This window comes from Acomys minous (assembly GCF_964271855.1).
Source record: "Acomys minous genome assembly, chromosome: 19".
Lineage (NCBI taxonomy): Eukaryota > Metazoa > Chordata > Mammalia > Rodentia > Muridae > Acomys > Acomys minous.
In genome coordinates, this window is record NC_140499.1 from 34,475,864 (window position 1) to 34,502,371 (window position 26,508).

Sequence of the window (26,508 nt, forward strand, 5' to 3'; positions counted from 1 at the left end):
CTGTAAACAGAGGAACCCTGTTTCTCATGTTTTTAATATTTTATTTTGAGAAAATGTTTCATTGTGTGGACTACAAGATCCACAAGCAGATTACTCACACAGACGCTTCAGGATAGTGACCCTGATGGTCTGTGTTCCCACTCCTGCCTTCTTTTCAAGTTTGTAGCTAGATTTTCACCAGAATCTAACAGCAGAATAGAAGCATAAGTAGCACATGTTAAGAAATTTGACTAAAACCTTTGTAAAAAAAATAGTGAAAGTCTGCACAGATCAAAATCCATTAAGAAGTTTGTGATACTAAGGAATTTTGAGAATAAGAGAAATACTCCTCCCATAGAAAGAGCAAACCACTTGGTCATCTAATACCTAATGGACAGTCCTGAAAAAATACATATACAAGAAACATTATCCTAGCTGAGTAGATTGTATATATGTAGTTAAGGATACATGTATATTTATATCCACACACACACATATATGTCCCTGAATGTGCATGTGTGTATGTACCAACAATTAAAAAATAAGCAGCCATGATCTTACAAGAGAACAAGGAAAGGAATGTGAGAAGATATGGAATAGGAAAAAGAGGGGGGAGAGAGTGAAGGGTAATTATATTTTTAAAAAAACCCAAAAACCTACTTATTTTTGTAAGTTAAAGCCTAATCAAAGTGTAGGCTCTCATAGTAAGCAGGCATGATGCACATACTCACAGGTTATTAGACACAATCAAAACATCATTAAACAAAGAGAAGAAGCGCTTTTTCCTTGTCCAGCCATTTCTGACTTCCACTGGACCGAGACATATCAAACGTCGATGTTTTTCTTGCTTGGCGAACTCCTCAATGAATTCCATCTCTCAAAATAAGGATTCTCCTGGTAAGGGTCTCCTCCTAGAGAACAGGATATTCAGTGGGTAAGTTCTATAACCGATGTTCATACTAAATTTCAAAGGGTGTGTGGGGTTAAAACACAGGCTCAGTTCACAAAGCATGATTCTGTTGACTTCTAGGCAGATTTAAAATGTAACAGAAAAGGAGAGGTCACTCAAGAAGGGAAGGACTGGGACCAGACTGAAGAAGTAGACTGTTTTCAGACAGTATCGACGTGATGGTCATGGGAAGGGTTTCAGGAAGGGCATCTGGTGTGGTCAGGATCCCTGGTTCTCAACCTTCCAAATGTTTAACACTAATAGTTTCTCATGCTGTGCTGACACCCAATCAGAGAGTTATTTCATTGCTACTTCATAACTCTAATTTTTATTCTGTTCTGAATCTTATTATAAGTACGGTAGGCAGATATTTGATATGCCACCGCTAAAGGGGTCATGACACACAAATTGAGAACCACTGGTCTAAAGTAAGAGAAGTGGTGAGTGAAGTAATTCTGCTTCAATTAAAATCATTTTTAAAAATTTAGTAATAAAGAATATCTATTTTTCTAATGGGGTTTACGAATATTATTCATTATATAAAATAAAATCAGGAAATATACTACAAGGCACGATATTGAAGAGAAGAAGAAATACATACTAGATGGATTCACAAAAAAGCACAAATCAATGTCAAACATGAAATGAAGGCCTTTTTAAAATATGGCGCTTTTAAAAAAAGTGACTTTTAAACATTCCTAACTGCAATAATATGTGTGCAATAACAGGAGGAATGCTTGTGCCAAACATTATGAAATCTACATTTATCTTCAAATATTCTAAATTCCTAATTCTTTTAACTTATCAAAGGTTGACTTGAAAAAGACAACGTGTAGATATCATTAATCCTGTGAGTCTAAGAGTCGAAAAGATGTAAGCATTGTAGATTTTAAAGGGTAATGTACTTTACTGTGATACAGTCAGAAAGTTGTAAGCACAAGGAAGTCAGACAGCATTCAAGTCTATAGAGAAGGGTTCATGTGAATTAGTATATAGGAGGATACATGGGTTTTTCAGTTTATACAGCACAGCCTACAGATACAAAGAACTGTGACTAAAACAACCTGGAAGATACTCTGCAAATCTCATAATTAAATATGCAGGATACCGTGCACACATAATAATCATGGAGAGTCATGGAAAATTGCAATGCCTATGTCTTCAAATAGGTTGAATTTTGGTGATAGTAATAAATTGTACCTTCTGGATACTGTGTAGCTTATTATGTAATTTTACAGTAGTAATTAAGATAGCAAAACTCTACCAAACTGTAAAGTCCTTTATGAAGATTTTCTGCTGAATAATTCTTCTTTCAAAGGACTGATACATTGGGATACAATAAAAAAAAATATAGCAATACATTTATGTATTGGCATTGAAATGCTATAACTAAACCTACCCATTACTCTGTAAGCAAACATAAATAGATATGAAAAATAATCAGGTTTTCCCAATGAGTTAAACTAGATAGGTCTTGGGTAGCACATATACCCAGAGATGACAGTCTTTGTCCAGCTCAAGATGGAGTGGAGAAAGATTTATTGCAGCTAGAAACAAATGAACAAACGAACAAACAAACAAACAAACAAACAAAAAACAGTCCTAATCAAGAATGTGTGAACTAATTCTTGTCCAGCAAGAGAATCCATTTCTCTTGCCTCTGGGAAAAGGACAGATGCCACCCACTGACCTGTGGCTCCTGATATCCTGATTAGGATAGCAACACTCATGCTGGCCTCAGTTAGCTGAAGGGAAAGTAAAATTACTTGTTCTACATCACAAGGTCCCTGCTTGGATTTCAGTCAGTTCCCAAACAAGCCCATCTCCTCCACATTATGCTAGCACCTAGAATGTTGGAGAACCACTATCCCTTTGTGAAGGCAGTTTTTTTCTTTACCCCAGCTCTCTCCACTTCTCTCTCCTGGCATTCTCCTTTCTCTACTAAACAGCTTTATCATACTAAGTCTTTTTTCCACTTTGTTCTGAAATCTACTAGATGACTCTGAACAGTTTTCTTCTCTGATCCATAGTAAATTCTTCCCTGTAATCATCGAGTGGCCTCGGTTTTTTTAAAAAAAAATTTCTTCCAGTGCCCAGCTCATACAATTGAATATTTAAAATACATATTTTCCTATGTGACTATTTACTCTGCCCAAAACTTACACTACATTGTTCGAGGATTTGTACAGGAACACCACAAATTTTCATAAGAAGGCACTGAAGAATCAGCCCTGTGAATCAGTGTGAGAGAGACACAGCAGCCTATGGTTGTCATTACATACATCAAGTAACAATAGAAAGGTATTTTTAAAGAATAGTACCAACTCAGTTTCATGATAAACAACATTGAAAATGAATGAACATGTTTGGAAAATTCTTGTCTAATCTGAATCAATGTTGAAATATTGAGAATTAGGTTCCAAAGAACAGAATATATATTTGAAACAATACCAATGTACTGAAAACAAGAGTGTTCTGGAGATTTTGCAGTTGACATCTGACCAGTTTCCAACAAACCCTTGTGGTCATGATGGACTCCATAATTAGATGCAACAGGAAATAATTCTCTCTCAGAACTTGGGAAAATATTTTTTTTTTTACCATATACAGACACCATTCTCCTGTAGAGCGTAAAACACACCTCCATGACATGGTAACCTTGTTTACTCGGGGGAATGGTTCTAAATGCTGCTAACATGAGTGACTTTTCATGAAGCCACTGCTGAGTTAAGACTTAGGTCACAGGATCTGGAGGAATCAGGACAGAACCCTTCCTGGCACCATCAGCCTATCATGAGAATCATAATAGTCATGTAAAAATACCTTTACAGTGGAGCCTGGAATGGAGAACCACTCAACGGCCGTCCAATTCTCCCTCTCTTTCCTGCCACTAAACACCACGGCTGCCTACAGCAGTCTGCAGACCAACCACTGAAGTCTGAACATTCTGTAGTTGTCAAGTGAGAGGGCACTGTGATGTCAAGATGGCAAAGCTCATGACATCACTGACTAAGTGGCCCAGCATTTCATTTCCTTTCACACTTTTGGCTTTCAAAAATATTATTGAAACATATGAGTTTTTAAGGAATAACAGATTTTCACAATCATAAATAAATATATGTATGTATATTGGATATATGTCATATATAAGATGGATGATAGATAGATGACAGATAGATAATAAGTAGACAGACAGAAAAATATAGATGTTAGATAGATAACTACAATAATATGCACATGACAATAAGAGGAATTCTTGTGTACAACATTGTGGAATTTATAATCATTCTCAAAGATTCTCAATTCCTAATTTTTTATACTATTAAAAGTCCTTGGGTAAATAGGCAGCAAAAGCCACTACCACTGTGAACCTTAGAGTCTAACAGATGAAAAAAAAATCATAGAACACTTTAAAGATAAACATGCTTTACTGAGATAGAATCAGAAAGCTTCCTGAACAGAAAAATCAGACAGCTTTGAAGAGTACAAAAAAGGACACACACACACACACACACACACACACACACACACACACACACACACACACACCACACACACACACACATATATACACTAATGTTTATATAGTAAAGCCTAGTGATATGAAAATTGTGGCTGAAACATCTGAGAAATACTCTGTAAATCTCATAATTTCATATGTTGTATACTTTGGACACAAAGTGATCATTGACAGATCTTTTTTGTTTTGTTTTCGTTGAGTCAGGGTTTCTCTGTGATAGCCTTGCCTGTCCTAGACTCACTTTGTAGACCAGCCTGGCCTGCAAATTACAGAGGTCCACCTGCCTCTGCCTCCCTAGTGCTGACAGTAAAGGTGTACACCACTACCACCCGGTGACAGATAATTTAAAATTAGAATGTCTATGTCTTTAAAATGATTGAATTCTGGTGACAGTAATAAATTATGCCTTCTGGTAACTTTATACTTTAACTGATATGGGTTATGTTACAGTATTAATTAAGTAAGAAAACTCTTCCAAACTGAAAATTTCTTCATAAAGATATCCTGCTGAATAATTCTCACTTCAAATGACTGGTGCACTGAAGTGTGGTAAATAAAAGCAAATCAAAAATAAATGTATGTATTTTAATTCCAAAACTACACTTATTTTGTTTACAACCAAATAGATGTAAAGAAAATTATCAGGTTTCCCTAATAATTTTAACCTGTGATGAGCCAGGGAGGGCGTATTTTCAGAAACCCCCGACCTGGACCTTCTCAAAATGGAGTATAGAAGGATTTCTGGGGATTAAAAAGAAGGAAACAAACAACAGCCTTCATCACAAATGTGTAAAATAGTTCTTCTCCAAAAAAAGAATCCTTTCCTTGGGCTCTGACAGAGGGACACATGGCTCTGCATTGACCTGTGGCAATTATCAGAATATTAACACCCATGCTAGTTCTCACTTGGAAAGACTTCTTTATTATGATTAGATTTCAAAGGAGTGGACAGTTTTATGCAGGCTTATCAAGGAGGAAAGCAACCAATAGCTTTACACACATGTTACTATTAACTACAACAATAACTAACATGACAAGATGTTCCTAAGGGTTTCACGGGGGCACCTCATCTTGGTGAAACTAACAGCTTTATAAAATTGGATTTAAAGTCAATTCCACAGAATGGAAATCATATCTGCTACTAGAAATCTAGCCAATTACCCAGGAATAATAAATTCATAGATCTTAGAGGGGAACTTACTACCTCTATTTAATAAACAAGCATAATTATTAGCTGACTACTAAGATAGATAGATAGATAGATAGATAGATAGATAGATAGATAGATGTAGGCACTTATATGTACAGATAAGTGTAACCCTCCTCCCATCAAAAAGAAAACGTCATTAAAACAAGACAATTGGTTAAAATATAATAACAGCATTTTCTGTGGCACCTAGGCCCAACATATACATTTTCTACACAATTGCAGCCAATTAGACTCGGGAGAAAACACAGAAAGAGGGCAAGAAACATAGGCAAGACAGAGAACTAAAAATCTACTGTGAGTTCGTGTCTCCTAGGAGTAGTAAAGAAGCTTTATGTGTGTTGATTCAGCAATATGGATGCCTAAACAAACAATATCAACTGACATTCTAATGCGGAAGGTGGAAAATTCCTAGAACTCTTTCTCCAACAAATATAGGCATCTAAGAAATGAAGAAAGAGGAAATACTAGTCTTCCCAAGGCATTGCCACCAAATTTATTATCTAAATCCAATGATAACCTCTGAAATGTACATAAAATCAACATAGCAGTTTCATAATCAAACATAGCAGTTTCTATTTATATAGTTATGTATTTAAGTAGTAACTACCAAAAAAAAAACCATGAATTTGAGAGGGAGTGAGGAAGGGATAGATAGAAGAAAGGATATGGAAAAAATAATGATCCAATTATAATTATATATAATAAACCTATATAATTATATATCAGAGAGAAAATTATAATTCTATGCCCTGAAAGCATGGAAAGTGGCATAGTAGGATCTAGAACTAGGAGTATTATGACTCTTTTAAACAGGGCTTGATAAAAGTGGATTTCAAAACAATTTTCATGTGTAAAAGGTAAAAAGATGACTACGGGGTAGAAAGGCAATCTGTGACATGAGTTATTACTTTTTAAAGATTAGTAAAAATCTCACTCTGAGTGGGAAATAGTATGGACAGAGGAAATGGTTGAAGAGAGGTTACAGGGTAGGAGAGTGAGTATGGAGAAAAATGAAGGTGGAGAGCAGACATGGGGAAGAGGGGACAGGAGGACAGAGGGCGTGCAGATAGAAGAGAAAGGCGGCTGGGCCATCTCTGAGACAGACTGCAGACCTACAACAGGGTAGGCTTCTGGGAGGATATGGGGGTGACTCTAGCTGAGAATCCTAGTAGCAGGGGTCCTGCAGACTGAAGAGGCCACCCTCTTAACTAATAGGGCCTCCTAGTGGAGGGAGGTGAACACCAACCCATGCACAAACACTTAGACCCAAAATTTACCTTACCTACACAATGTGCAGGGATAAAGATAGGTCAGAGACTGAGGGAATGTCCAAGCAATGCCTGGTCCTCTGTGAGACTCACTTCATGGGAGAGAGCCAGCTGCTGACACTATTAATGATGCTCCGCTATGCTTGTAGGTGGGAGCCTGGAATAGCTGTCCTCTGAGAGGCTCCAACCCAGCAGTGGATCACAACAGATGCTGAGAGCAGAGCCAAACATTGGGCAGAGCACATGAAGTCTTGGAGAAGAAAGAGAGGAAGAGCAGAAGGACTCAGAGGGGACAAGAGCTCCACAAGACCAACTAAGCCAACTAACCTGGGCCCAGGGGAGCACACAGAGGCTGATGCACCAACGAAGGACCATGCATGCATCTGACCTAGGCTCCCTACACAGATGTAGCCGGTGGGTAGCTGCAAAGGGCAGACCTGGGGGAATGGTGCCCTTGGCAACACAGAGGACGGTGAGCATTCAATATATTATGTGGAACGCTTACACTTTTTGACTTTTGGTTTGCTTTGATCTGATTATGATTAGGATTTGGTCTGCTTTGATTTGATTTGATTAGGACTGTGCTCTGGCTTTTTCTTGTTGAGTTAAGAAGCATTTAGCTATTTTTTATTTTACAGGATGCAATAGTTGAAAGATTTTAACTTGTGGAGACTTTGGAGCTTTCAAGAGACAATGTTCTGGAGTTTCAACTTTGTAAGTGACTTGTATATCTTAAAAGGACGACTTTCAAAGTGTTTTATTTTGTAAAGACTTGAGGAAAGGCCCACAAGGTTCAATTCTACACAAAGAATGAGAGGAACCACTTGTGTTGGCAGGTTAATATATCTGAAGAAAGGCCAAGAGGAGACCTTGGTGAGGGGACAGCCTCAGTCTGTGGAGATCCCAGAACATTGGAGAAACCATGGTCAGGAGAAGAGCATCGAGGGCAGCAGTAGCTGTGCTTAGAGCTGCCTGAGCCTGGAGCTAAACTATGTGCTGGGAATGCGAAGCAGAGGAAATGGAGCTGCTTGGGAATTTTGGAGACGCAGAGACTCAGAGTGGCGGATGTCAGGTACTAAGATTTGGTTTGGTTTAGTATTATTATGACTGTGACATTGCTTTACCTGAAGTTAGAACGTACGCATTATTTTTGCGTGAGTTTGCAGTTGAGAGACTTTGAATGTACAAAGGGACATTGGATGCTTAAACATAACTTGGACTTATAAAGTCCTGAAATTGATAAAGACTGTGGAACACAGTGTTATACTCTTTCTAGTATACTATTAAGACACTAACATGACATTTTGATGAACAAGAACAAAGTCATGGTTTATTAAAAGATATTTGTGTGTCAAATTGACGCCAGATCAATTGTGCTACATCTGTTTTGTTTCTTGTTTTGGTTTGCTTGTTTGTTTGGTTGGTTTGGTTTTGGCACTATGACACAAACTAAAACATGTCTGGTAAGAGGGAATGTCTGGGATAATGCCGTCATTAGACTGGCTTTTAGGCAACTCTGGAGGGCATACATTTAGATTGACAGTGGATATGGGAGGGTCCAGATCAGTGTAGTGGTGTCAACTTCAGACAGTTGGTCCTGGAATTTATAAAATGTAGACTGAACCAGCCACAGGTCATATGCCAGTAAGCAGCATTCTTCCATAATATCTGTATCAGTTCCTGCCTCCAAGTTTCTTGCTTTTGAGCTCATGCCCTGACTTTCCTTCATGCTGGCCTGTAACCATCAGCTGACATACAGCCTTTAATCCCCAAGTAGTTTTTGGTCAGAGTGATTTATCATATAGAAACATAGAAAGGCAAACATGAAGTTGGTTTCAACTTGTATATAAGGACTAGTTCATATATTCATAAATATTGTAAAAGAAAGATTTTTACTTTCTAGTCAGCTATGAGCTATAGCATTTTATTCTAACTTTTCCATGTTATTTATTGAAGGCACTTCATAGACATTCCTGTAAGTTTGATCAGGATTCTATAACTTTATATGACTGGAAGTTACATAGATGAAATTAAAAGATGCTTTGGTAAGACTGAGTCCTTTCTTTAGGATAGGATACTACGTGAGCATCAGTGTCTTACAGAAAAATGGGCAACTATATCCAACTACCACCATTGCTTTAGGGAAAGATCAAGAGATTTTAGTCAATGATGTGGAAAAAATACGTGCTTCTTTAAACACTCATTTAAAATTGTTCTATTATTTAGCTTGGATGTTGCAACATGTGTGTATATTTACTAGCTTTTATGAGTTTGGAATTTGAGGTGTATTGTATTGCATTTTCTTATGAAAATATCAGCCTTCTCATTTGCAAATATTGTCTTTAAGAATATTTCAGCCTTATTTATCATTTGTATATATTGTGTTTAAGAATATTCCAGCCTTATTTATTATTTGCAAATGTTGTTTAACTTACGTGGGAAAATCCTGCCATGTCTGAATGCACAAGTCAGAATTTGTGGCTTCCTTCTTTTACATTTTAGCATATCTTTGTAATGAATATTTCGTGATTTGAGGTTTTTAGGTTTAATTATGTTGGTGACAACAAGATCCTCTGCTTGTATAAAACACCCAATAACAAAAATTCTACAGAATTTTGAGTTTTTGTCTGTATGATACATGAGATCATTATACACTTTCTTCAGGGAATGACCCTGGGAGAGTTAGGCCTAAAAATTCAGCAGACAAATGCTGCATGCAATAGGCAACCTCATTCAGAGTATCAGACAGGGTACACTCTGAGGGCTAAGAAAGGTCACATGAGTGAAGTGCACAATCACAAGGAGAAGCTGCATGTGGCAAAACATGATTTTCCATAGAGGCATATGAATAATAGCAGTAGAAGCAAACTCACTCCTGTTTCCTAGACCTCAGAGAGACAAGAAAAAACTCCACCAATTCAAAGAACAATTCAGTGCTTTTGAGGAAACTGAGGTCACAAGACTTTAGCCTTGTTTACTTGAAATTTTCTCACAAACATTTCTGAATTCCCTTCCCACACGTGTATTCTTGGAATGTGTTCCTGAAAACCAGTGACTGTGGGCCAGACCACGTCTCCAAGTGCCTGGGTGGGTTGATACACTGTAGGGGCCGCTCCTTCTCTGAGAAAAAGGAGAAGGGAAATAGGGGAAAGTGGGTGTGAGGGTGGGACTGGGATGTGGGGAGCAAGGGACTGGGATCAGGCTGTAAAAAAGTTAAAATTAATAAATAAATGGAAAACATTCCTTTCAAGAAGCAAAAAGACCATGTGGTTTCATCTCATGCCTGCATTTTCAGTACTCATTTGGTTATGACTTGAGTTTTGAGAGTCCCTTACCTGCCTGGGTTCAATAGCAATACCCTGTGCCATTGTAAAAAAAAAAAATCAAATGTGTGGTGGATTATGCCCTGGGTATTACCCAGTGAACAAAAACATGAAAATAAATATTGTAGAAAAATAATAGTAGTCCAGTTTCAGTTTACTTCGAATACTCAAGAATGTCCCCAGATTGCTTTTAGGAAACATGAAAAAGACTTGAACAACAAGAATATGATCTCTTTTCTCCAACAGACATTGTTTCTGTCGCTTGTCTGAGGGCCATTGTATGTCTTAGAACTTCACATTTTCAGTACCTGTAAAAGGTCAGCCTTGCAAGCACTCTTGGTCTTCTCATGTTTATAATTCGTATCCATTTGCATCTGATGATTCTATCACTATTACCTATTTATCAATAAACTGGTGAAAGACACCAGAAAATTGCAGCAAAAGCAGTAGCAGCTTATTCAGTCAGGAAGTTTCCAGAAATCTGAACAGGATCTCTCACTCAATCGGGAAAAATACTGGTAATAGGGAGATGTCACTTGAGTATTTTTACACAGATTTACAGAAATGGCTAGATTTCCAATTATCATTCCAAAACAGAGGCTATATAGCTTGGAGCATCCAGAAAAAATTAAAGATGTTACATGTCCATTTTAGACTTACTTTTGTATGTAAGTGTTTTGCTCACATGTATTCTGTGTACCATGTGACCTGAGCAGCTCAGAAGAGAGAATCAAATCCCCTGTAATCTATAGATGCCTCTGAGCTACCATGTGGGTTCTGAAGGATGCTGAGACACCTCTCTAGCTAGTAGGGTTTCTTCCTTCCTTCCTTCCTTCCTTCCTTCCTTCCTTCCTTCCTTTCTTCCTTCCTTTCTTCTCTTTTTAACAGTCAAATACTTTACTATCACACAGAACCCTCCAGCTGTAGGGATGGAGTAAATATAGCCCATGTGTTTGGCCATGTCATCAAGCCCAGGTGTGTGGCCCCCATGCTCACAGATGCAGAATATGTCATAGGGGCAGATGGACAGGACAGCCCAGCTACTCTTTTTCATTTTAAACACTGAAGCCCAAGTCAATCCAATGTAATAAAACTCAACAAGAGCTATCTAAATGGATACTCTACCCACAGGAGCAGTGCCTAAGGAACCCGTGGGGGAATGCCTTGAGTGGATGCAGCAGTTGTCAATAAAGCTTTCTTTAGCCAATCGGCTGGGCAGAAGAACAGGGAGTGGAAGGCGGGGCTTCCTGGAGAGCAGGAGGAGCCAGGAGTTGACAGTTGAATATGGACAATTAACAGGGAGTTGGTGGAGAAAAGCTGCCCAAAGCCCATCAGATTGGCAAGTGCTTGGGATATAGTAGGTAATGAGGACACAGAAACAGATTAGTGTAGTTTTAGGTTACTAGTAGAATAGTAGCAGTTTGGATTCTGCCCAGGGTAATCCCTGCAGCTTTGAGTTACATTTCAGTCTCTTTGTGTCAGTTACTGGCTTCCTAGGCCATACAGATACAAAATAACTGCAACAGGCACCTTTTGTCCCCCTCCCACACATACACACTTCTCTTGAGGGCTGTGGAGGAAGTGCAAGCCAGGCAGGCAGGAGGCACAAACAGTCTTTACTGGGCTCTCACCAGGAGTCTCTTGGTCTTGAGAACCTTTGTGAACCTGCTGATCTTCTCCACTGTCTTTTCTGCCTGCTTCCCTAGCCTCAAGAGCTGCTGCAGCTTCTGATAGTGGGTCTTGGCCTTTTCCTTCCGTTTCTCTTCCAGAGTGGCTGGTGCTGACTGGGACTGCCACAGGATCTCATGAGCGAGAGGACCCAGGTAAGCAACCTTTCTGGTAGGCTTCAGCCACACACCCTCGAGGGCAGCAGAGACCACCATCTGCTTTTCTTGTCATAGGGTGGAGGGATCTCATCTCACACCTTGAGTCATTCCAGGGCAGCCTGGCCTCTCTTGGTCTTGTGCCTCCCACTGTGCTCTAAAAAGTGCAGCTCAGAAGAGATAAGGACCTGAAGAGGGGTTGGTGTTCTTCAGTATCCAGAGAAAGGTCAAATACTTTAACTTGTTTCTGTAGAAATTTCCAGATATGCTGACGCTCTCACAGCATAGAACTACCACTATTTTCGATTTGGAGTTATAATTAATTGTACTTTATTGTTGAATTTTGTATTTAATTGTTAAAAAACCATGTCAGTGCCCCCACAGAATTCATAGGTACTAAAGCTGGAAGAAATACTCACGCAGGCAGACATGCACACCACCTTCATACATACACACACAGAGTGAGAGAGAAAGACAGAGACAGACAGAAAGAAAAACAGAGATAGAGAGACCGACTGCTGGAGAAAGAGATCATACACAGTCACAGAAGATGATAGAAAGGGACATATACACGTACAGAGATACACACCCAGAGAGACATAATTACACAGGATACACATGCATGCTAAAAAACAGAAAGACAAAGAAATACACAAATAAGTATGCAGAGAGAAAGAACAGAGACACATTTATTAAAGATTAAAAAACACATAGAGCTACACCTACACAGAGAAATGAAAAAGGAAAGAATGGGAGAGGAGAAGGAATTATATACCATATAGGATGTACAATATAATTTAAAAGAAAAGAAAGAAAAACCTTATTCCCTCTAAGACTGACATCCTTTAAATCAGGTATATGCATGTGACCAAGTAATCTCAATTATTTATTATGATGAAGTTTATTATTAGTGAGGCTCAAAGTATAATTCAATGCCATTGGGCTGTATGTTTCATTTCAACTGAACCTTGGACAAAAATTCAAGAAAAATATTACTCTAAAGACTTATTATATCTTAGATGCTTTAGTTCCAAAGGGAGGAGATTGTACTATATGATTTGTAAATTCGTCATGAACAAATATCCTCTGCATATATTTATATGCATATCTGCACTTTTGTGGAAATTAAGAACAGCACTCGATGTTAACTGGAAGTAGTTTGAACGTAACTTACATGCATTCCTATCATCAGTACCACTTTTTCCATGATGTCACTCACTGTATCCATGTTTGTTGCTTTAAATACAGCACCTATAAAAAGTACAGAAGAAATGCAATAAAATAACTTAAAAGTACATGATTAAACAATCAGTTACTGTCTAATCATTACTTATAATCTACACTCTGTAATGACACTTCTAATGTAGAATGACTACCTTGGTTTCTTCTCTTTATATAACCTCTCTGGAAGACTGTCAGTCTGACATAATTATCTTAAAAGTAAGTGTTTGGGTAAAGGGTACTCAAACAGGACAGGTAAGAGCTTGTGTGTAATATAAGGAGACTAAGGAGCCATGAGTGCTCGAATTCGGCATTCTGAGTTCTCTTTCACTATGGCAGCAGGCATGGGTGGTTAAAAAGAGAGTAGAACCGTTTCCTTCCTCCCCTGCTGTACTCCCATCATTTTACAGCTTTACTGTCATGCACAGCATGTGCACACTTCTACGGAAAATGGATAAGAACTGGCTGCACTTTTTTGGTCATAAAAAAACAATATGAATGAGCACTTTCTCCATATTGGGCTTCATATATAGATGGTATACAGTGTTGAAATCTATCGTGGTGAGATGTCTAGGAATCCAAAAATAAATATTTTAGATATGAAACCCCATCTCTTAATACTATTGAGAATTATAGTCTTAGCGTTCTATTGTCTTTGACATTTAGAATCTGCTCCTGGGACCCATGAAGACAATACTAAGAAAATAGAATAAAATCAGTTGACAGGAATCTTAGTTGATACCACTGATTTACTGGAATTCCAAGATATCACCATGGAATATGACAATGGGGAGATAGGTTTATTTTTATGTGGACAGTTTCTATAGTATCAGATTATCTGGAATAATCTTTGTAATACTTTAGAAAACATTCCCTAAAGAAGAAAGACAGCACAAGTCCCCTCCACTTATCCATAACAGCAACATTGAAGCAAAGCCAACAAAAACTACTACATAACCCATACATTTCACCAAAATTTTATTTATCATCTTTTACATGTTAGGTATAACCTACCTCCTTGGAAGAGAGAGAGAGAGAGAGAGAGAGAGAGAGAGAGAGAGAGAGAGAGAGAGAGAGAAAGGTGGGGGGAGGGAGAGAGACAGAGAGAGAGAGAGGGAGAGAGACAAAGAGAGACAGAGACAGAGACAGAGACAGAGAGACAGAGACAGAGAGACAGAGACAGAGAGACAGAGACAGAGAGACAGAGAGAGTGAGTCTGTGAGTGTGTGTGTGTGTGTGTGTGTGTGTGTGTGTGTGTGTGTGTGTGTGTTTAGTGCTGATTGATCCCAGACCATACCATAACATACTAAGCAAATTGAATTTTATGAACAAGGACATCTTACCCTTAGAGATGTTATATCTTACTAACTATAGGCTGAGAATGATGCAAAAGCATCTCAGAATCTGAAAGAAGAGCTCTGACCTGGTGGTGTTAATGGAAATAGGAAAGAACCAATGTGTGCTTTTGCTCAGGTTGTGTCCATCATCTTTACAGTAAGAAAGCTCAGGGCTCTCAACACAGACATGATGAAAGAAACTAGATAACTCCAGTAAGTTTTCCTCTTACCTCAGCCTAGGCACTTTGATATAAACACACTACACATATGTGTAGGAATGCACACAACACACACACACAACGAGAGTAATAATTTTTCAGATAAGTAAATCTCATATTTTGTTGAATATATAAAAATTTCTGTTTAGTTTCAAAACAAGGAAGTATTTTTATAAAAAAACCCATACATGATAGGGTAGTAATATTTTAATTCACATTGTTGTAAGATATTGTGTTTTCAAAAGATTTGGAACATAAATTTTCCATAAAGGAAAAAAATAAAGCAAGGAAAGGGGTGAGTGATATAATTCTGTCTCAAATAAAATCATTTTAAAAACTTTAATATAAAGAATATCCATTTCTTTTGAGAATGAGGTTTACCAACTTTATTCATAACTTAAAAATAAATGCTGCAAGACATCATATTGGAGAGAAGAAAAATATTCACACACTAGAGGGATCCACAAAAAAAAGGTTGACGTCCAACATTAAATGAAGACAACAGTAGGAGACTCCTAAAAATTAGCTATTGGAGTAGCACCATGGAAGCCACGGTTTAACTAAGTGCAAAAGTATGTGTGCAACACCAGGAGGAATACTTGTGCAAAACATTGTGAAATGTATAGTTATTCCCATATATTAATTCCTAATACATTAGCCCATCCTAGGTCACTTAAACATGCAGCATAGGAGATTTTTAAAGAGCTAAGTATTTTCCTGAGATAGAGTCAGAGAGCCGCAAGCACAGGAAAGTTAGACAGCTTCGAAGTCTATAGAAGAAGGCATTCATATATAGTAAGGTTTATATAGTATATAAAACTCATAATTAAATATGTAATATACCTTAAGCACATAATAGTCATGGATAGATCATGCAAATTTAGAATGCCTGTCTTTAATGTGATTGAAATTTTGTCATAGATATAAGTTGGGCCTTCTGAAAACTATGTAGTTTCATTAATATATGGAGTTACTCTGAACTAATTATGAGAGCAAAACTCTATCAACAATTAAGTTCCTCATAAGCATTTTTCTGCAGAATAATTCTTTCAAATGACTGATATATTACAGTGTAGTAAAATATATTGAAATATACATCTATGTATTCATATGCTATAAGTAAGCCCATCCATTATTTTAGGAGTATACATAAACAGATGTGAAGAAAATAATCAGGTTTTCCTTATGTTTTCAATTAGTTGGTTCTTAGAGAGCACATATATCTATATAAAGAAATAACAACCTTTGTTCACCTCAAGATCGAGTACAGAAGCATTTATGGTGGTTAGAAACAAAACAAAACAAAACAAAGCAAAAGCAAAAGCAAAAAAGGCAGCATTCACCATGAATTTGTGAGGTTATAAGTGTCCATCTAGAAAAGGCATTCCCTATGTCTCTGACAAAAGGAGCATGCTGCACTCTCTTGACCTTTGGCTCATATCAAGGTATCAACACCCATGCTGGCCTTCAGGGTAACTAGGAGAGAAGTAAAAGCACTTGTTACACGTCTCAAAACCCCTCCCTACACTTTTGTCCATTCCCAACATTCGATCTCCTTCTGTACTCTGCTAACTCCCAAAATGTTTTCTAACTCCTCTCTACCTCTTTATGAAGGAACAGTTCGTCTCTCTTCCCTGGAGATCTCCATTTTTCTCTTCTAACAGTCTATTTTCTCTCCTAGACAACCTTGGTCACACGAAGTCTGGTTTTTTGTTTGTTTGTTTCTTTCTTTCTTTCCTTTGTTCTGGACTCTTTCAGATGCCTTTGAACATTTTTTGTCTCAAGTCTGTATATTTTTTAAGTGAATATTCCTCTGCCCAAAACATGTTACATCTTTCAAGGAATATGTATAGAGACACCACAGCTTTTACCTAGGAAGCACTAAAGAAAGATCTCTGTGACTCAAAGTGTCGAAGAGAGACAATAGCCAAAGGTTGTCAGCACACACATAAAACCCTAACGCAGAGGTGCTTGCTCCAGGGCAAGTGCAATGTGGTGGACTACTCATCAGTAGGATATGCTAATTCTTGACTGTCTGCAATGGGGTGAGGATGGCAACATCTGCTGAATGGAAAAGTACTTGATTCCTTTTAGTAGAGAAGGAAAACAGAGGGCAACATCCAACTTCCTGGGAGCCTGCTACATGTCAGTGGCGGACTAGTCGTTTTGAAATGTTTTTATTTATAAAGGTTAATTTTGGTAAGTGTGACTTAAGACATGTTTTGTAAATCACACCTTTAGCATGATTATTATTTGTTTTGTTATTACCTCACAGGTGTGGTCAGATGTGGTATCTATTGGGTAATTTGCAATGCCAAACCAAAGCACATCTGACATATGAGGAAGTCAACTTCCAACAGAAGGGCTTCAACTCTGTCTTTGTGATGAATCCTTTAGTTTGTCAGACTGTTATCTACCATGGCTCTTATCCTCAGGTAAGTTTCCAGAGTTGAAGGAAACGGTCTTCATCAGTTTATCTTAAGGAAGGAAAGCATCTCTAGAGGGATGCTGAGTGTGGAGGAGGCTATAACCCTCTTTATCTTGAAGATGGGTCCAATGACAACCACAGATTCGTGATGCAAATTTCCTTTTTGTCCAGAGTCAATCTTTTCCCTTAGGGCCCTGTGTCATTTGTTTGCTAATGTTCTGAATATTTTAGCTTCATCTGGTCCCTTTCTATGAATGAGAGATAGCATGTTCTGTAAGGGACAAAGACAAGCTTCTGTCATTACAGATGCACATGGCTGAAAAATGAAAGTGGCTCTAATTGTGCAGCAGAGCAATAGCAATTATGGGTCAAGAGGCACAACTGGAAAGGATAAAGGTTTTGTATTTTTTCTTTTCTTTTTTACCTTCTGAATATATTTTCTCCCCTAATCCATTCTTCCTAATTTGAAACATTGTGGTTTTGTTGGTATCGAATAATTCTCAGCATTGAATTCCACTTTTGCTCTCAAAATACTTTTGGTGAATGGCCCTCTCTCATGTTTTCCTTCTCCTCTATGAACACCCTTCCCAAGAATCCCAGTTACTATTGGGATGTTTCTCTTTCAGTGACACAAATGCTATTATTAATTCTTGTCTGCCATGGGCTCTTATGAAATTTAAAACGTATGATGTCAAAAAAGTTTTTGTCCCATTACACCTCCTATGCCAGAGATTTGCATTCCCTTCTTCTGCAACTTATTTTCAATTCTCAATGTGAAAACATGCATCAAAGTCATGAACCAAAGGACACTTTCACTCCCCTACATGGTTTCACTATGTAAAACTGACTGCCTTACACAGATTTACCCAGGGTTTTCTCTTTTGTATTTCTTTCTTTCTTTTTTATTTTATTTTATTTTATTTTATTTTTTGTGGTTTTTCAGGACAGGGTTTCTCTGTATAGCCTTGGCTGTCTTGGATTCGCTTTAGACACCAGGCTGGTCTCCCACAGTGATCCACCTACCTCTGCCTCCCAAGTACTGAGATTAAAGGCATACACCACTACACCCACTTGGTTTTCTCTATTTTCAAGGTTGTAATGATTACAGTCATGAGGACCAGAAAACTCTCCTGTAACATACTCATGTTATGGGCAGCAATTAACAAGTATCCAACAAGATAGTTCTGTTCAAATTCAGGATAGTGCTAAAATGGATGCTGGGAAGGAAAGATATATTTTTTCCTATGGCAATTTAGTAACTTATTTAAAGTTGTTCAAGCCATATTAGGTAGCTTTGAAATATATTCTACTAGGATGAAAGGATTAATGTATAGCAAAGACCAATGCTTACACCTAATTCCCTGATAATAAAACAAAGCTCTCTAGCAATTTTAATTATAAGGTTGAATTATCTCAGAGGCAATGCTATTAAGGAAGCCTACAGAGTAATATGCAGTCATAAAGGAGGCTGGAGAATTGAGGGTTGGCACTCAGAGGGGACTAAATTTCATATACCCCTATATCCTCCAACAAGATGTTGGATTTGGGTCTTTGCTGAAATCCATGGGAAAATGAGTATACCATACTTTTAAAATTTTTTTCTTGAATGATATCACTCAAATTCATTGGGAGTTATTTCTGGGAGAGACTATGTTAAAAGGCTCTCATACTCATGGCAAGGCTCTCTAAACATTCCTATTGGATGAAATAATTCATTTAGAGCACAAGTTCCACAGGAGTTATATGGACAGGACAGCTCCAGATGCAACAGTAACTCACCGGTATAACAGCAGGCAGATTGCCATCCTCATAAATGCTCATGAAGGACTTTCCTAATAGGAGTCCCTCCATGGGTGCCAGGGCAAAGGTATAATTTTCATCAAGTTCTTCCTTGTTTGCTGCTATTGATGTTATGGAAACATCCCCCCTTGGCTCATATAGGAGCCATATGCAATCAATGATTTGTAAAAGATATTTTGTCAGATTCCTCAGCATCTAAGAAATAAGGAAAGACATTGTAAATTATAATTGAACTCATTTAACCCCCGAGAGCACTTTTCATTAAATAGAATGCAGGCCTTCTGCATCATCACGAATAAACAGGAAATAATTAATCAATATTATAACATTTCTAATAATGAGATTGCATTGTGAGTCACTTGATATCTAGTTGTATGTGACAGAAACTTTTAAGTATAATCAGTAAATTCTGGTTTTTACCTTGAAAGCTATGCATAAAGGTATTAGAATCAAGCACTGATAATGTATCATCTCTTAGTCCCCCAGTGTGTGACTTTCTGACCAAACAGCCACGGGCAACTGTAAATAACAATAGTATCTGCACTTCATAACACTACTAACCTGACAGCATTTCTATGACAGCCCTTGGCTTTTCCCCATGAACTATGAGCTCAAATCTGAGATTATAGACTCTACTTCTTCCCTGTGGGTATATTATGCTATATTAAGACTTGCAAGAGGGACAGAAATGGTGGCGCATGCATTTAGTCCCAGCTCTTAGGAGTCAATTCTTAGACAATGTCTGTGAGTTTGAGGTCAGTCTGGTCTACAAAGAGTTTCAGGACAGCCAGGCCTGCTACACAGAGAAACCCTGATTAGCCCAATTATATTGACATTTTTATATATAGTATTATGAAAATACAGGTGTCAGTATACCAAGGTAACTGGCATTTCCCATATATCCTTAACTACTTAATTAATCCCATTCCTGGAATTTACTTCTTATATAAACGCTGGACCACTGGGAAGGGGGAATGGAAATTTAGAGTAGTTTCTAACAATAGGAGAAGACCTACAGTGAAGTTTCCCTTCACAACAGCTTTAGTACATTCCCCATTGCTCCTTGTTATCAGTAATATTTTCAACACTAATGATTCTAACTTTTAAGCTACGATGATAGAGCATCACTACTCATCTGCCATGCCCTCATGATTAGCTCAAGAGTTGGACTTCTGGGAAACGCCTTACTTCCTGTGAGGCAGTCATCTCACTGGGACAGCTATTTCTGAATGTTGTTTTTCTGTTATCTCACCATTGTCAGACTGATTTTTCAGGGAACCTGAAGCTCTCTTTCCACAATGGCAAAACAATAAGATCTCATACTAAAATCTTTGCCAAATAGTTGTGGCAAGTTTTGAACTAGAAATTTTACCAGAGAAATATGTGACAAAACCAAAAGTCTCTGTTATTTTGCAAGGTGGTAAATCACCTTTGATATATGAGTCTTGGATGCTAAAAATATTTCCTCAAAGTTAGAAGGAAAAAGAGAAATGTAATTGGTAGGTAAGTGCTGAGATTACAAGCATAAGCTACTATGATTCTCCAAGTTGCCTTTTCTTTTAAATATGTCTTCCGTGTGTGAGCAATTGAAATCTTTTCTTCTCAGCCAACATTGTTAGTATATAATTGTGTGATATGTAATCTAGTGTGTCTAAGCAAACATTGTGTCTATTTGGTTGCTGTTGTTCAGTCAGGTGGTAGGCATTACCTCTGCGTAGCAGCCAATTTTGCCTCTTTATTCCCTGCTCAGGGACACCAAGCCACTTCTCATGTACCCTGGACGTCAGCTGACCTCCTTTCAACAAATCCTTGACAGTTTCCACACACATGTAGTTGGTACAGGTATCACAGATTAAACTTTCCAGAAATGCCCCAAGCTATTTTTATGATTACACTTCTGTAATTACTCAATAATTCCAATACTTTTAGAGCTGATCCGTGTACCAGGGATGGTTTGAAGTACTTGGGGTAGACTAGTGAAGAAACTGTACCAGTCATGACCTTCTATAGTATAAATACATAATAGATGCATAAAATCTACGCTGGCCTTTTCCATTGTTCATCATATTTTTTAGGAATGAATTGCAGTGTTTGAAAATAGAAAACTCTTCCAGCTGTGGCTGGCTCATGTAGTCTGGGAGGGAACACTGCCTGATGTCACTGAACGTATATGTTTCTCACAGCATGACTAGCCTCTGAGGATTTCTGGGCCAAAGTATGACAGGGAAAATAGCTGTTGAGCTACTCACTGCACATGCACAGCTCAATAGTAAGTTCTAGGTAGTCCTGACACCATGCTTATTAGTATTTTAGGATAACTACTGAGAATGTGGCATGGTATGATGAAGGAAAATTTAGAGTTTGTTAATATGTGTTCCTACATAATCCAATCAGTCAGTGGTCACCTCACATAGGCAATACCCGGGTATCTTATTCACCTATTATATGGGTAGCTAGGTCTGCGGTAAGCTGTCATGTGACCTGCTCCTTTTGGGGAGCATAACTATAGGTATTTTGATTTCAGTCCCACCAGCCCCATCATCTCAGCTCATTGCTGATGTAAAAGAATCTCTATACAAGGTCAGATTGAACATAAATTAGGTTTATGATCAGCATACCCTGTTGCTTTACTAATCAGCAAAAAGTGCCCAATCACAAGCCCAGCTGCCCCCAACTGCCAGTCACTCCTCGGATTCCTTGGGTGGGGCTATTCATAACTTCACCATTGAGACTACATCTGCCAAAAGCATTTGCAACAGGGCCTTTTGTCAAGAAACATCCTGGACAGGATGCCAAACTCAGAAAGCCCTACTACCCCTACTGTCTTCTACAAGTTCTGCCCTTAGCATTTAACATTTAGTTGTAAGATTCATCTAGAGCTATGATATAAAACAATAATAACTGTAGCATGCTAACAAGGCAGGCAGCAAGATGCTCCCCCTCTGAAACTATAGCTACTAAAGAAAAGTTTGGTCTGCTTTACTATATGTTTGTTTCTGACTGGGTTTCAATATATAAATACACTATGTTCTGTATATCTTGGTTATAAACTACTGGGTATGGATAGTACACCTAAATGTTAAATGCTAACAGCAGAACACAACTGCTCCCTGTAGGTTCCAGTTTTTACAATTAGTTATTTTCTAATATTCCTAGTAAAAGAAGGTGAAATATTTATATATAAACTGTGGACAAACTAGACACCTAAACATTTATTGTCTTATGTTGCTAAAAATGAGATGAGGTCAGTCCCTTTCATGTTTTTTTCCACAGAAACAGCCTCTCATCTTCTGTGCCGGATGGCCACACTGTCTCTGCCCATGGTGCCATAAAAACCACAGGAGACAACTGTCTAGGTGGTGGACTGATCAGTCATCAGGTCTCTGATCACATTAATGGCTAAGCTAAGGGTTGCCTGACAGCAGGAAGACAATTAGATCCACTGTTAATTCATTAATCAATTCACTAGCAAGCTAAAACTACTAGATCTTTTATTAAAAGGCCTTACTTGCCTTACTCACAGGCTTCATGTTAAAAGATAAAAAGATTGAATGTTCCCAGTAATCAAGTGCCTGCATCTGCTGGTGAATAACTGGATAGAAAAAAAAAACCATAAAGTTTATGTAAGCTCTTAAGATATAAAAGTTTAATTATAAAGCCCTAAGAAAATGTCTGAGGATCTAAAAAAGGTGTTTTGGGGTTGGTCAATGCAAGTTGTGAAGAAAAGCTTCTAAGAAATTGTTTGAAGGTCTGAAAAGGTATTTAACGGTCTGAGAAAATGTTTAAAAGTTGGTAAATATAAATGAAGAAAACTGGAGGGTCTAAAATATTAAAACATATAAAAGTTTAACATTGATGAATAGTGTGTGATAAGCAGGTGGACAGTGGCTACTTATTATTCTGTCTCAGCACAAGGTTTTAATTTCCCTTTGGTTGTCTTCTGTATATAGACTTGTGTTTCCCATTACTTGGTGTCAAAGGCATGAATCTACTCCTCTTATGGTACAGACTCCTGTTAACTGCTTCTTCTAAAATATAGACCTCACTACAAAGATAATATTAATATACTTGCTTTGTAAGCTAAAATTCATTTAAGCTTCAGGAAATCCAAAATTCATAAGATCCACCTGCCACAGTTCAAATGAAGTCCAGATAAGTATACCTACCTCTTTCTGGAAATGGGAATTTTGCCTGTCTTGGGATTCTCCACCTTCTCGAATCACTAAGAAATTTTAATTTTGGCCCTAGTCTGTATTTGTCTCAGCTGATTTTTCACTTGGCTGTCAGACTCCTTCCAGGGATCACCTGTGACTGCAAACTGCTGAGCTCTGGACTTCCTGAAAGCGGATATTAACCAGTCCAGCTGATGTGATTGCTCCCTGTCTTTCAACTAGATCACTAATCAGATGCTTCTGATAAATACCCCCATTGCCTGCCCTTTGACAGTATTTCAGCCTTCCTGGGTCCGTAAGAACAACGCCCTAATGTCAGCAGGAAGAAGTTACAGAAGAGAACAATGCCGTCCATTGCCCCACCTAACAGGATGAAATGCTATGTCAAAAAGGGCTCCCTGACATAAGGGACAAATAGGCCCTTAATCTTGTATGACCATAAACTAGGATTATGTTTAAAGAGAAAGTCTACGGCCTAGCTGTTCCCAGAAGTTCCCCAAATACAATCCCAGCTGCACCCAACTATCAGGCACATTTTCAAGGTCATCTAGAACTTCTGGCCTGGTGTTACTGAGGCTCTCCAGTCCATTTGGGACAGCACACATCACTCTTTAAATGATGTATTCTTTTCTTTCCTCCCCAGAAAAAGTGCCCAGAGAAGTTTAAGATCTCACACCATAATCAGCCTAGAGTTATATTTGTAACCCACTGAAAAACATAGTTGCCAAGATGAAAGTACTCATCTAAACCTTAGTTGGAAAAGTAATGTAAAGCTAATAGGGGTCACCGTTATATCCTCCAGGATCTTACAGGCTTATCCTGATCACAACATTGAATCAAACACCTTTTGCATTTTTCTATGAACTCTTGGCCTCCTAAAGAACTCAAGTGTCTAGCAAGGCAAAGACAATCCATGGGTCTATCCATAGATTACAGACGTCCCATACATGCTTGTCTCACATAGGTGGTACACAGCAGGCCAAGGATGTATATACCCAGGATGGACCAGCATGAAGAACCCTGACACTGTAAAAAGTCTTGGACTTTGCTGGGTGCATTAGATAGCCATTATGTCTATTTCTCCTCGTATTCCAAATGTCAGTTACAATTGCACCAATGGACCACTGAAAGAGAATTTTCAATACAGCTTTAGGATTCTATGGAAACAACCCAAGTTTAGCAAAGTCACTTACCTCCAAGAAACTGTATTCCTCCAGCCACTCTTCCTACTGTCCTGGAGGTAAGATCTGACACACAGCAACCCATAAGGGCAGTGAGAGCCACAAGGAGGAGCAGGCCACAGCCCAGGCCTGTCACTATGGTACAGATTCTCCACTCTGTGCTGGGGATGCCCTGGAAGGAGGCATAGCGCCCACATTCCTCCACCATAACCATCATCTGCCGACTCTCATCATGCACCGGATAGGAGCATCTCCTGAAAGTGCCAAAGGACACAGGTTTGCCCAGCTGAGATCCCCAGAGCCAGTAAGGCATGAAGAAGCCCACACAGGAGGTGGCAGCACAAAGGAAGGAGAGCAAAGCCCAGATCACTCCAGTACAAATAAGGCTGGATGCCATCTTTCACCAGGCGATGCGATGAGGACTCAATGTGATTGTCCTGAGGTGGAAATGAAGGCCGGTGGTCACTAGACACTCCCAGGGAATCCACAGTTCTTCAAGGAGGACTCAGCTACGCGCTGTTACAAATCTTCAGTCTTATAATGTGTCAACCTCTCATTCTTTGTAGTAATGATGGTGGCCCCTGGTAAAACAGAAGAGGAAACAGTGGGAGTTAAGGCTGCCTAGCTTATTTATGTATGCCCACAGAAGCTCTACAATGTGCAGTTAAGAAAGCTTCCTTCAATGTTTCCAAAGTGGTAAGGACTAACTCTCTCCATACCCATCTATATACAAGTTATGCCAAACTAGCCCAAGCTTTTCCATAGCTTTATCTCCTATAAAATGCCCCCGAGTTACCTCTGACAGCTATTTACTTAAAGAAACAGATGGCTTCTGTGTGCTAAGCCCGTGAGTTCATTTCACCTACTCACACACTCAATGCAATGTAGCATTTTTACTAGTGGTTGGGATAATTCAGGATAATGAAATAAAACGGGCTCTACTGTAGTTTATTTGGCTTGCAAGTTCCCACTTAGTTCCTAGTAATCTCTCTGCATGTCTTCGTGGGCATGCCAACCAAGCTAATGATGCTGGTAACTTCTTACAGTTTCAGAGTATTGTAAACTTCACTGGTCACCCATCAACCAGGGATAGGCATTGGATAGAAGCAGGGTCGACAACACTGAGAAGTCCCTCACCCTTAACCTTCTGTGGCACAAGCAACCCACTTGTGTTCAACGCCTATTTTGACTCACTGGCTTCAGTGACTTCACCTGCTGGCTTTTTCACCTGTGTTCAACTCTAACCATTAGAGAGGGCACTCACACTTTTCCAATACTCAGTGTCAAATGTGAGCTCTTCAAAGGGTTCCACTTGGCCTGGGCTTGCTTACCTGGCCACACTCTCCACAAAGGATGCAAAAGTACACCCACCCTCAGGTTCCCTCTGCAACCTGCATCCACACTCCAGCTTCAGAGCCTACAGCAAACTCTTGTTGCCTCAGCTTTGCTTGCCTTCAGTTCTGGATTCTACCCAGAAGGAGCTCCCTCTGGCTACAGTTTTGAACATCTTGTCAGCTGTGAGCAAATGCTGAAGTTGAGTTGGTCTGGGGGGTGACCAGCAAACTTGGGGGTAAGAGGAAGGGGCCCCTCTTTCTCAGCTAGAGTGAGGTGCCCTAGTCCAGATCAATCAGAGCCACAATCCTCCCACCAAACTGCTCAGCACATCCACCTCTCTGGGAGCCACACACATTCCCACACAATGATCTCTGGATGCAAAGCAGCACAGGGAAGTTCTTGCAGCTGGCTCTGAGAAGGGACAGATAAGGGATGGGAAGGCAGCACCCCCCTGAGGCCAGCAAGCCCACAGCTGAAGCATGCTGCTCAGAAAGTCAGGGTACAGGGCACAGGACCGCGGGGCTCACTACTTACCAGGCCTGAAGGTGGCCACCTGCCCTCCCAAGTCCCTGGTGCAGCACAACTTGCTGTCTTTTGTTGGCTAGGGCAGCGTGGCCAGGAAGACTGTCCTAGGCTTCAACGCAGTCCCGACAGAGATTGCTGCGACTCTGGAGAACCAGGGTGGAGGATCAGGAGGAACCAGTCTGAGAGCCTGTGGGCTGTGACCCTGAGGCCCAGGGATGC

General features: G+C 39.1%; 2 protein-coding genes and 1 pseudogene across 5 annotated transcripts in view; all 3 read right to left on the reverse strand.

Moving 5' to 3' along the window:
- Positions 1 to 19,197, reverse strand: part of LOC311590411 (rho GTPase-activating protein 20-like) — a 41,912-nt gene extending 22,715 nt beyond the window's left edge. Inside the window, exons 1-4 of one of the 3 annotated variants that reach the window (XM_084769355.1) lie at positions 19,056 to 19,197; positions 16,192 to 16,324; positions 13,247 to 13,323; positions 711 to 890 (exon numbers count right to left, since the gene is read on the reverse strand). In XM_084769355.1, the coding sequence (XP_084625481.1) occupies positions 711 to 853 (143 nt within the window). In that variant the 5' untranslated portion in view covers positions 854 to 890; positions 13,247 to 13,323; positions 16,192 to 16,324; positions 19,056 to 19,197. Of the gene's footprint in view, positions 1 to 710; positions 891 to 3,751; positions 3,846 to 13,246; positions 13,324 to 16,191; positions 16,325 to 19,055 lie in introns of those variants that run through there. The other 2 variants (XM_084769354.1, XM_084769356.1) reach the window with 2 other exon arrangements.
- On the reverse strand, positions 11,630 to 19,081 carry LOC311590301 (putative ribosomal protein uL13-like; annotated as a pseudogene). Its single transcript has 2 exons — positions 19,056 to 19,081; positions 11,630 to 12,400 (listed from the first exon to the last, which is right to left on the reverse strand). The product of its transcript is annotated as a putative ribosomal protein uL13-like (transcript).
- A 5,051-nt stretch (positions 19,198 to 24,248) lies between the features above and the next one.
- On the reverse strand, positions 24,249 to 25,394 carry LOC311590415 (LHFPL tetraspan subfamily member 6 protein-like). Its single transcript, XM_084769360.1, has one exon. It carries the CDS (start codon positions 24,824 to 24,826, stop codon positions 24,434 to 24,436), a length of 393 nt encoding a protein of 130 aa, XP_084625486.1. The 5' UTR covers positions 24,827 to 25,394; the 3' UTR covers positions 24,249 to 24,433.
- Positions 25,395 to 26,508: the final 1,114 nt, after the last annotated feature.

What these genes read in the sequence shown, in the direction of transcription:
- LOC311590415 (XM_084769360.1), bottom strand. Translation starts at nt 24,826, where the DNA reads ATGGCATCCAGCCTTATTTGTACTGGAGTGATCTGGGCTTTGCTCTCC.